General features: G+C 43.7%; 1 protein-coding gene across 1 annotated transcript; it reads right to left on the reverse strand.

The window, feature by feature from the left end:
* Positions 1-8,619: 8,619 nt before the first annotated feature.
* On the reverse strand, positions 8,620-10,281 carry LOC148550446 (uncharacterized). The gene is made up of 2 exons (XM_088494495.1): positions 9,732-10,281; positions 8,620-9,647 (listed from the first exon to the last, which is right to left on the reverse strand). The coding sequence occupies exons 1-2, from the start codon at positions 10,279-10,281 to the stop codon at positions 8,620-8,622; spliced, it is 1,578 nt and encodes a 525-aa protein (XP_088350621.1).
* Between the last annotated feature and the right edge of the window lie 1,982 nt (positions 10,282-12,263).

Here is a 12,263-nt window from a genome sequence, read left to right on the forward strand (position 1 = left end):
TTCAGCCTCCATTTATTGTATCCCAGGATTCATGCATGATGGAATTATTAATTTAGATGGTAAGAATAGTATATTTACTTATTTTTGAATAATGTGTAAACAATGTGAATTAATAAGGTTAAAAGAGTAAATTTAATTAGTAACATTAAATTAGGGTGTAGTGTATTTTCATTTGATTGGTGATTGTTCATGTTGTTCAAAATTTTTATTGTTTCCTAACACTCCCCTTTTCTTTATTAAATAGCTTGTGTTTATTTAACTTCTACTTATCATTTTTCATATCCTAAGTTTATTTTCATTTACTATTAAATCAAATAAAAATATTTTAAAGATATTAAAAAATCAGTTTGAAATAACCTATATTTAATTATCTTATTTTGTATTTTTTAGTTCCTGTTGAAATAATTGAATAATATTAAATGTAATAAGTATATAATTATATATGATGAGATAAATAAACTATTTTTAAAGTATTGTGTCTATATTACCATAAATTAAATGTGTGATGAGAGCTTTTTAGACTTTTTTTTTTTTTTTTTTATCTTTTTCCATTGAAGGAATCTCCACCAAGAAACAAGAAATTCAACTTCCCCCAACTATATGCCTATGATAAACACAACGAATTTACCATGGATTAGCCTAGGAAGATTTTCTTTGATAATATTGTGCAAGATGTGATGCATAATATGAACAGAGTGGTGGCTTTGCAATAATGCCTATGATCTTGAGCCAGGAGCATTTTCCATATCACCAAAGTTCCTACCAATTGGACCATTAATTGAAAGTGACAACAACAACAAAAGTTCTTCATTTTGGCAAGAGGACACAATATGCTTAAAATGGTTAGACCAACAGCAACCTCAATCTATTGTCTACGTTTCATTTGGTAGCTTGGCAGTTATGGAATCCAACCAACTCAAAGAATTAATACGTGCACTTGATCTCATTGACAAGTCTTCTTTTTTTTTTTCACATTGGATTTTTGATCGGAAGAGGTTTTAACAAGGCATATCATCCCCACATGATTCGCTGTGCCTAAGACCACCGCAGCATCCTCCCTCGTGCTTCCCGTGCCGTCGATTGCCGCAACGCCCTCTCCTACCCCGCGTGATTCGCCACGCCTAAGACCACCGCGGCACCCTCCTTCGCGCTTCCCATGCCACCGATCGCTGCAGCGTCCTCCCTCACGATTCGCAGCGTCGTCGATCGCCACAGCGTCCTCCCACTCGCAATTTACCGTGCCCAGGACCACCTCGTTGCCCTCCCCCTTGCAATTCACCATGCCGCCGACTACCGCAATGCTCTTATTCTTGCAAACACAGCGCCGCCAACCACCGTTGCGTCCTCTTGCAGTGTGTTCCTATATTTTTTTCTAAATTTTTTTTAATTGTTTTTTCAAATGTTTCTTTTCATGTTTTTTTTATGTCGGTTATTAGGCTAAAATTTTTATATATGAATAATTTTAATGTGAAATATAAAAATATTTGATCATTTTGGTGTTTTACACAGTTGTGGTAGTAGCACAAAACGTTACTGATGTTTTACAATAAAAAAAAAATTTAATCATGAAAGAACAAAACGTTAGTGACGTTTTATAATAAAAAATATTATTTTAATTATTAAAACACAAAACGTCACTGACGTTTTGTTAAAAAATATTTTGTAAATGGCCATAGTTGTGTTTAACACACAGTTTGATTCATGATGAAGGATTTCACCTGTAGTAATACAATATTAAAAAGAAAAAGTTCTCGGTTATTAGATGTTTCTTTCTTATGTTTTGGGACTTTTTTTACGCGGGTGCATTTCTGTTTTTTTAACTGTTTTTTTTTTTTGCCATGGATTCCTTGCTCCTACATTTTTGTAGGTTTATCATTAACCTTCATAAAAATAATTATAAAATGTACCCCGTTTTTTTTTTTTGAAAAATTTATTAATTAGATTTTGACCCCTCAAATTATTGATTTTTAATTTTGTCCCCTTTCTCTTTCATTTCTAGATTCAAAAGTGTTCATACCCTGGCCCAACGAATAAGGCCCAGGATCCAAATAAAAAGGCCCAACCCAAAGGGTTGGCCTCACCTTTCGCCAGATTAGCTGCCACGAAGTCGGAACTAGTCACGACTTGCTCTAAAGAAGTCGGGAACGAGGATTAACTGGCAGATAGGCACTCATTTGAATGAGTAACTGCCCCTAGAATCTCTCTAACCACTTCACGAAGCAATATCTTAACTTCCCTAAGATAAAGGGACGGTTAACACCCTAGAAAAGTGGCACTACTCCAACGGTGGTTATTGGCTCGCCACTATAAATACACTGACACCCCTCAGGTATCTCTAAGTTCCAATACTCTCTAGACCTGCTAACCCCTTTGCTGACTTAGGCATCGGAGTGTCTTTGCAGGTACCACCCCCCATTCACTCATACAAACAAGTCGGACGGAGGCCCCCAAGGCGCAGACCCTGACAAAGGCTTCCTCCCTCAGACGATTGGGTCGACCAGCGCCATCCAGCCCATTAATCTCCGGTTACCTACCGTAACATTGGCGCCGTTGCCGGGGACCCGAGAGATCAACCAGTGATGGCGGACGGATCTCCTGAGGAGGGTCATGTGGAAACAGATTCTGAACAAGAGAATCTGGACACCAGAAATAGTGACGCGGACCTAACCCTCCAACAGGAAACCAACGATCAACACAAAGAAGGAACCTCCGGAGTCAAAACCCTGAAGGTGAATTCCTCAGAAGGCCGTGAGTCAGAGAAGGACGGACAATCCCATTCAACTGAGCTCATGGGGTTAGTCCATATTCACTAAAATCGTTTGGAACAGCTAGAACAGGAACGGGAGCGACAAAAGGAGATAGAAAAGCGCCTAAGAGAGGAGATGGATAGACGAAAAGAGTTAGAGGAAAAACTCTTAAAGCTAGAATCCTCCCTCAAAGGTCGGAACTCCCGTGATAGTAGAGAAGAGTCCCCCTTAGGAGGGGAAGATCCTTTTATTGAGGACATAATGAGGGCAAAATTTCCGAGAAACTTTAGAAGCTCCGACATGGACCTCTACGACGGAACCACTGATCCAAAGCACCATCTGAGCAACTTTAAAAGTCGGATGTATCTGGCTGACGCTTCCGATGCTACGCGATGCAAAGCTTTTCCGACAACCTTGTCAAAAGCAGCGATGAAGTGGTTCGACAGTCTCCCCCCGAGGTCGGTCACCAGTTTTGAAGACCTCTCAAGGAAATTCTTGATGAGGTTCTCTATCCAGAAAGACAAAGTTAAACATGCACCAAGCCTCCTGAGAATAAAGCAGGAGGTCGGAGAATCCCTACGAGCCTAGATGGAAAGGTTCAACAAAGCATGTTTAGAGATTCAAGACCTGCCCACCGAGGCAGTCATAATGGGGCTAGTCAATGGGCTCAGAGAAAGTCCCTTCTCACAGTCCATATCCAAAAGACATCCCATCTCTCTAAGTGATGTACAGGAAAGAGCTGAAAAGTACATCAATATGGAGGAAAATACTAAATTAAGAGACCTGAGTTGGCGACCTGGGCACCCTCCCTCAACAAAAGAAAGAGAGAGGGAAACCAAAAAGAAAGAAGAACTCGGCCTCGATAGACCAAGAAAAATATCACTCTTATACTCCTCTAAAGGTCTCTATAGTGGACGTATACAGAGAGATTTGTAATACTGAAAGGCTACCACCCCCCAGACCCATTAAAAATAAAAAAGGGGGGAGCCGCAGCGACTACTGTGAGTACCATAAAATATATGGTCACTCCACAAACGACTGCTACGACCTTAAAAATGTGATAGAAAAGCTGGCTAGGGAAGGTCGGCTCGACAGATATCTCATAGAAAGGTCGGACAGTCATGGGAAGAGAAAGCGAGACGATATGGATAGAAGAGACCCACCACCGCAGACTCCGGAGAGACATATTCATATGATCTCAGGAGGATTCGCGGGAGGGGGACTCACCAAATCCTCTCACAAAAGACATCTCAAAAGAGTATACCAGGTCGGAGGAGAGTCATCCGACCTCCCCACCACTTCATTCACAAATGAAGATGGGCAAGGAATAATGCCGGGACACGATGATCCAGTGGTAATAACTATGATCCTAGCAAATGCTCATCTCTACAGAACCCTAGTAGACCAAGGAAGCTCAGCGGACATTCTTTTTAAGCCCGCTTTCGACAAACTAGGGTTGGATGAGAAAGAATCAAGAGCCTACCCCGACACCTTATATGGACAAGGCGACACGCCAATAAAGCCACTAGGGTTTTTGCCTCTCCACACCACCTTCGGAAAAGGGGAAAAATAAAAAACTCTGAGCATAGACTTCATAGTCATCGATGTAGGGTCAGCATATAATGCTTTAATTGGCAGGACTACCCTTAATCGACTCGGAGCAGTGGTATCCACCCCTCACCTTTGTATGAAATTCCCGACTTCAACGGGGATAGCAACGGTAAGGGGAGATCAGAAGTTGGCAAGGAAATGCTACAATGAAAGCCTAAACCTGAGAGGAAAAAGCCGAGAAGTTCATACAGTAGAGCTCGGAGGCGCAAAGGTTAGAGAGGAGCTGTGTCCACAACCAGGAGGAAAAACTGAGGAGATACAGGTCGGCAAAGAGGAGGGAAAAAATACTCACATAGGGGCCAACCTAGGGAAAACCCTAAAACAAGGGTTGACTAAGCTCCTAAGAGATAACTCCGATCTCTTCGCCTGGAAGGCCTCCGACATGCCTGGGATAGATCCCGAGCTCATGTCCCATAAACTCTCGGTTTACCCGGGGTCACGACCTGTACAACAAAGAAGACGCAAGCGCGGCCTAGAGCGAGCCCTAATAGTAGAGGAGCAAGTACAAGCGCTCCTAGAAGCCGGTTTCATTAGAGAAGTCAAATACCCAACATGGCTAGCCAATGTAGTGCTAGTCAAAAAACAAAATGGTAAATGGAGAATGTGTGTCGACTACACCGACCTAAATAAGGCATGTCCCAAGGACCCTTATCCACTGCCAAGTATTGACACCCTAGTGGACTCCAGCTCGGGATATCAATACTTGTCGTTCATGGACGCCTACTCGGGATATAACCAAATCCCGATGTATGAGCCGGACCAGGAAAAAACATCATTCATCATGCCCAGAGCTAATTTTTGCTACGTGGTCATGCCATTTGGGCTGAAAAATGCAGGGGCCACATATCAGAGGCTGATGAATAAGGTGTTTTCCTCTCACCAAGGGAGCCTAATGGAAGTATACGTTGACGATATGCTGGTAAAGACCAAGAAAGAAGTCGACCTCTTGCCTGACCTTTCACAAGTCTTTGACACCATAAGGTCGCACGGGATGAGACTAAATCCCGCAAAGTGCGCCTTCGCGGTGGAGGCAGGAAAATTTATAGGATTCATGCTAACACAAAGAGGGATAGAAGCCAATCCCGACAAGTGCAGAGCTATCCTGGAGATGAAAAGTCCGACTTGTTTGAGAGAGGTCCAACAGCTGAATGGCCGGCTAGCAGCTCTCTCCAGATTTTTGGCAGGATCAGCACTAAGATCCCTTCCACTGTTCTCCCTACTGAGAAAGGGACACCAGTTTGAATGGACTCCTGAATGCGAGGAGGCGTTCCAGGAGTTCAAAAAGTTTTTGAGCCAACCTCCTATTTTGACACGACCTATAGCTGGAGAAGACCTCGTCCTATACTTATCAGTAGCAGACAAGGCCATCTCATCGGCCCTGATAAGAGAAGACGAGGCCGGTCAGCACCCAGTATACTTCATCAGTAAAGTTCTACAAGGCCCTGAGCTAAGGTACCACAAACTAGAGAAGTTTGCATACTCCTTAGTAGTAGCCTCACGAAGGCTACGGCCTTACTTTCAAGCTCACACAATAAGAGTCCGCACGAACCAACCCATGAAGCAAATCCTCCAAAAGACGGATGTTGCGGGAAGAATGGTTCAATGGGCAATAGAGCTCTCCGAGTTCGACTTGAAGTATGAAACTCGAACGGCGATTAAAGCCCAGTGCCTCGCCGACTTCATTGCAGAATACGCAGGAGATCAAGAGGATAAACCAACTACATGGGAACTCTATGTAGATGGATCCTCCAACAAAACAGGAAGTGGTGCAGGCATAATATTGGTAAATGAAAGGGGAACCCAGATAGAGGTTTCCCTCAAGTTTGAATTCCCAGCTTCAAATAATCAGGCAGAGTATGAAGTCTTAATTGCAAGATTGAAGCTGGCAGAAGAAGTCGGTGCTACGAAGGTGATGATATACAGCGACTCTCAAGTGGTGACCTCCTAAATAAGTGGAGAGTATCAGGCAAAAGACCCAAACATGAAGAGGTACTTGGAAAAAACTTTGGAACACCTTGGGCGCTTTGTAGAAACCGAGGTCAAACACATAACTCGGGATCTAAATAGCAGGGCAGACGCCCTATCCAAGTTAGCAAGTACCAAGCCAGGAGGGAATAACAGAAGCTTGATCCAAGAAACTCTCCAGGAACCCTCAGTGGTAAAAACAGAAGACAAACAAGAAGTCTTCGAAGTGGTCGGATTACACCTCGGATGGATGAACCCCTTAGTCGAATTTCTGAAATTCGACATCCTCCCCAAGGAGGAGAAAGAGGCAAAGAAAATCCGAAGGGAAGCCCAACACTCTACCTTGGTGAAAAATATTCTCTATAGAAGAGGGATATCAACACCATTGTTAAAATGCGTACCGACCTCAAGAACCACTGAGGTATTAGAGGAAGTGCATAGCGGGATCTGTGGAAACCATCTCGGAGCCAGGTCATTAGCCAGGAAAGTGATCCGAGCTGGATTCTACTGGCCAACCTTACAGAAAGATGCCACAGAATTTGTGAAAAAGTGCCAACCATGTCAGATGCATGCAAATTTCCACGTGGCTCCCCCAGAAGAGCTCATTAGTATCACTTCTCCATGGCCCTTTGCAAAATGGGGGATGGATTTGTTAGGTCTTTTTCCTCAGGCGCCAGGACAAGTCAGGTACTTAATCGTGAGAATAGATTATTTCACAAAGTGGATAGAAGCAGAGCCATTGGCCACAATCACCGCGCAAAGAAGTCGGAGGTTCCTCTACAAAAATATCATCCCAAGATATGGGATACCTCATTCCATTACTACAGATAATGGAACCCAGTTCACCGACTCTACCTTTAGAAGCCTAGTAGCCAGTATGAAAATCAAACACCAGTTCACCTCGGTGGAGCACCCGCAAGCCAATGAGCAAGCCGAGGCGGCCAACAAAGTCATACTGGCAGGGCTAAAGAAGAGATTACAAGATGCAAAAGGAGCTTGGGGCGAAGAGCTCCCCCAAGTGCTATGGGCCTACAGGACGACACCCCAATCCGCCATTGGAGAAACTCCCTTCCGACTAGTTTATGGGGTAGAAGCCATGATCCCAATAGAAGTCAGCGAGCAAAGCCCAAGAGTTATTCTCCATGACGAGATCGGGAATATACAGGGGCACAAAGAGGAGCTCGACTTGCTCCCCGAAGTTCGAGAAGAAGCCCAGATAAGAGAAGCAGCATTGAAGCAAAGGATGGCTACAAGATACAACAAAAAAGTCATCCGAAGAACATTCACCCTAAGCGACTTGGTCCAGATCAGAAATGACATTGGAGTCAACAAATTAGGAGAAGGAAAGCTCGCTGCAAATTGGAAGGGATCATACAAAATCAATGAGATCTTAGGAAAAGGCTATTATAAAGTGACCGACTTGGACGGCACCGAGTTACCAAGGTCGTGGCATGCTTGTAATATGAAAATGTACTATAGCTAAAAGCGAACTCTACTCCCTGATATACTCTTTTCCCAACTTCATGATTTTTTCCCCAGAACCAAAGGGTTTTTTCTGAAAAAGGGTTTTTAACGAGGCATCATAGTAGGGGCTAGGGGAAATAGACTGTCAAAAACCCTTAGTAGCAATGAAGTACCCCCCAATTAATAAAGATCTTTTCATCTTACAAATATCTCTTATAAATTCCTTCTCTATTGTTTTCCATTCCTTTCTACGAAACGCGCCGACTTAAGCTCGACAAAACGTGAAAATCCCATGAACCGACCTAGATGGTCGTCAGGATAAAATGACGAGGTACAAGTTGGCGTAAAGAGGTTATAGAAGTTGATCATGATAAACTCGGAAACATCCCGACTCATAAGTCGGAATGAGAAACCGAGTAAAACAGAAATGAATCGCGAAAATAACCTAAGTCATAAAAATTCAATGAAACGAAATTGGGTACTAGGAATAACAAAAGAGAGATAGGAAAAAATCCAAGAAAAGATTAAAAGGCTGTCCTAAAGATCCTTGAAACAGAAAGGTTCAGAAAGGCAGACGAAAGCCAAAGAAAATGTTTTTTAGAAAAGATCAAAGGGAAATTTGAAATCAGGAAAGCATGCACACACAAGGTAACTTAAACCCTTATCCAAAAAAGGGCATTTATTTTTTAACTTAAACCCTTATTAAAAAGGGTATTATAAAAACGTTTTGTTTACGGCCTTAAAAGGCCAAAAAATTGTTCAAATACTACCAAAACAAATAAAGAGTTTTAAAAGAGGGGACCCACAAGCCAGGCCCCAAATAGCCAACAAATCACTTTTTTGCAAGAGGAGTAGACAAGTCACCACCACCAGAGGAAGAAGGAGCGCCACCAGGACCGGAAAGAGAGGCATCCATAGGAGACGAAGAGGAAGTCAGAGGAACTGTGGAGGAACTCGGGGCATCCTTAGGGCGAGGAGGAGACTCTATAATCCTTTGCCCCCGAGTCTTCAAATCTGACTCGGAAATAATCTCGGGGACAGGGGGATCCACAATGGCACCATCAATGACAACCTTATCGGGATCTAAAGGAGAGAGGTCCAAGTCAGGAGCAATGACTCCAACCTGCTCCCTAAAGATCCTCCAAGCCTCCTCAGCGCCATCAGCAATAAAGTCCTCCAACTCGGCGTATGCCTTCCGAGAATTCAGCAGATCATTCTTCACAGACACAAGATCATCAAACAAACTTTGATAGCTATCCTGTGCTGTCTTCCTCAAACCGACCTCCATGTTGCATTGGGCTTGCAACTTTCTCTCCCTCTCTCGGAGGTTATCTCTCTCCTCCCTCAGCCTGGCGACTTCCTCCTTCAACTTTCCCTCATGCTCCTGATATATGAGAAGCCTACCTTCTAGCTCTTCGACCCTCGAGGTCATCCCTAAAGAGCTGAGAGGAGCCTTCTCGAAAATATCTAAGAGTTTGCCACAAACCCCCGCCACCTTAAGGCTCTCCTCAACCAGAGTGGTAAGGTGGCACCGAACAGAAACATCATCCATACTTATACGAACATTAGGATAGATGTTCTTTCGGACGAATGCAAGAGCATCCGCCTTCACCTCACCAGAAGAGCCAGACTCTAAAGTCTTGCGCTTCTTGTTCTCTGGTTCAGAAGAAGGTCGAGCAGAGGGGGGTGGCTGAGAGAAAGTTGAAGAAGAAATTACGATGGGCTGAGAGGGAGTCCCAACGTTCCGAGGAGGAGGAGGAGGAGAGATAACCGCCCTAACACCACCAGTCCTGGCACGAGATCTTGCTTTAGCCTCCTGGACCCTTTGGTAAGACTCCTGAGCATTTGCCTTTGCCATCTCTGAAAGGACAATAACAGACAAATCAGACAAGTCGGATAAGTCAGTCAGACAAGTCGGAAATCTAACAAACAAATAAAAGCTACCTAGCTGCGCCTGGACAAAGGTCGGAGACCCCTGGAGAAACTTTTTTGTGTCCAAGTATGGGGCCCTCCCCCACACTTCTCGGAGGAACCCCACAATGGCTGCTTCTACCTCATCCAGGTCATCCAAACCATATTTCTCGCAGGGGGAGGCCTCCAGCCAGTATAAAGGAAATCGGGGAGAAGAATTATCATCCAGAAAGAAGGGATGGTGACCCTCTACAGCTTGTACTTTGAAAAAATAATTTTTGAAGTCATGGAAGGACTCGTCAAAAAGGGTAAAATCCCTCCGACCTTGTATGGCTCGGAAGGACACCCACTGTTGCTTATTGTTTAGCCCACTAAAGGGTTTGGTCATATGAAAAAGATAGAAAAAAATCTTTAAAGAAGTTGGAAACTCCAGAGCCTGGCTGATAAATTGATAAATTTTCAAAAAACCCCAAGAATTAGGGTGAAGCTGGGTAGGGGCAACTCGGCAGTGATGCAAAACAGATATCTCAAAGTTTGAAAAAGGGAGAAAAACACTCAAACGGGTGATCATGCACTCATACATAAAGAAAAAATGAGGGGCTGCCTCATTGACTCTCCCAAAGCAAACCCGGTCTTCAGGACCCGGGACTACCAATTCATACTTCGGCTCGTCATCCTCAGAAGTACAAATTCTGTGATGAGTGCGAAGGTTGGTGATAAACTCAGTATCGACCGAGGGTTCCTCCCCTAGGACCGTGACATCAACCCATTGAGAAAGGATATCTACGGAAGTCATTTATTTTTCTTAAAAAGGTAGCAAAAAACCTACAAGGGAAAAAGAAAAGGAAAATCAAAAACACGGTCCCTAAAGGAGGAAGTACGGAACTGAAGTCTACAAACCAACCTATCTACAAAATGAAGGCATGCAAATAGAAAAGCACGTTACAAAAAGAACTAACCTTTATCCGAAAACGAGGGTAGAAGGAAACGAAAAGCCTTCGAAGATGCAACAACACAGCACGAACGAATGAAGGGGAAAATTTGAAAAATCGCAGAAACGAAACAATGAAAGAGAGGGAAAGTATTTATAAGTACGTTAGGGGCACAATGGTAAAAATGGGGCAGTCATTAATGAAAATGCACCGTTACCAAGACCATCAATCCCTACGCACATCCCTAACGGACACGACGCTTGATTAGACGTAACTGTTAGAACCAAAAGGTCACAAAAAGTCACGTCGGTTTCGGAACATCACGCCGGTCCCCCAACAAGTCGGCTACAACCCCAAGTAGTATACTCGAACCCAAATCTTAAAGAGAAATTGGGCTCGAGTAGGGGCACTGTTCATACCCTGGCCCAACGAATAAGGCCCAGGATCCAAATAAAAAGGCCCAACCCAAAGGGTTGGCCTCACCTTTCGCCAGATTAGCCGCCACGAAGTCGGAACTAGTCACGACTTGCTCTAAAGAAGTCGGGAACGAGGATTAACTGGCAGATAGGCACTCATTTGAATGAGTAACTGCCCCTAGAATCTCTCTAACCACTTCACGAAGCAATATCTTAATTTTCCTAAGATAAAGGGACGGTTAACACCCTAGAAAAGTGGCACTACTCCAACGGTGGTTATTGGCTCACCACTATAAATACACTGACACCCCTCAGGTATCTCTAAGTTCCAATACTCTCTAGACCTGCTAACCCCTTTGCTGACTTAGGCATCGGAGTGTCTTTGCAGGTACCACCCCCCATTCACTCATACAAACAAGTCGGACGGAGGCCCCCAAGGCGCAGACCCTGACAAAGGCTTCCTCCCTCAGACGATTGGGCCGACCAGTGCCATCCAGCCCATTAATCTCTGGTTACCTACCGTAACAAAAAACATTTAGAGAAGAAAGGTCTGCTAGGGTTTCCTCTCTTTATCAATTTCTGCTAGGATTTTCAATCACTCTCTCCCTTTCTTCCACTTCCCCCACTGCAAATCTCAATATCTTCCTCTTCCCCTCGCTGCCGCAACCTGCGCCCGCCGCCATGCAACCTGCCCCGCCGCGCAAGACGCCGCCGCCGCCGCGCAAGACGAGAAACCGAGAGAGATTAGAGTTCTTGGAAAGCATCAACGAGACTGAATAAATCTCCTTACGAAATAGAGTTCTGAGTTTTCTCCTGAGATTTTTTCTGTCGTCGCATCTGACTTTCTTCTATTTTGTTCTGTTGTGTTCTGTCAAACAACTTCCGAGTTTTCTTCAAACCGAACCCTTAGTTTCGGATGTGCTCTAATTGTGTGGTGCGCTTTTGTTTAAATAATTTCAATTCTTTTACTCTGCAGGAGATACACAAAATTTTATGGGACTTCTGAGAGAGCTGCAAAGGACTTGGCCCATGATGCATTAACTCGTATGTTGTCTGATTGGATTGAAGTTGATATTCTTCCTTACTATGGTTTATCTGCATTAGTATTATATATTATGATCTTCACACACCGTAAAAGGGATAAAAGATATGAATGCTTCTAAAGTAATGTTTCTAAGTGGTTTTAGATTCTATCAGTAATATTTACAAACCTTGTT

This window comes from Arachis ipaensis, chromosome B7, assembly GCF_059453495.1.
Source record: "Arachis ipaensis isolate K30076 ecotype BB chromosome B7, ASM5945349v1, whole genome shotgun sequence".
NCBI classification, from domain to species: Eukaryota; Viridiplantae; Streptophyta; class Magnoliopsida; order Fabales; family Fabaceae; genus Arachis; species Arachis ipaensis.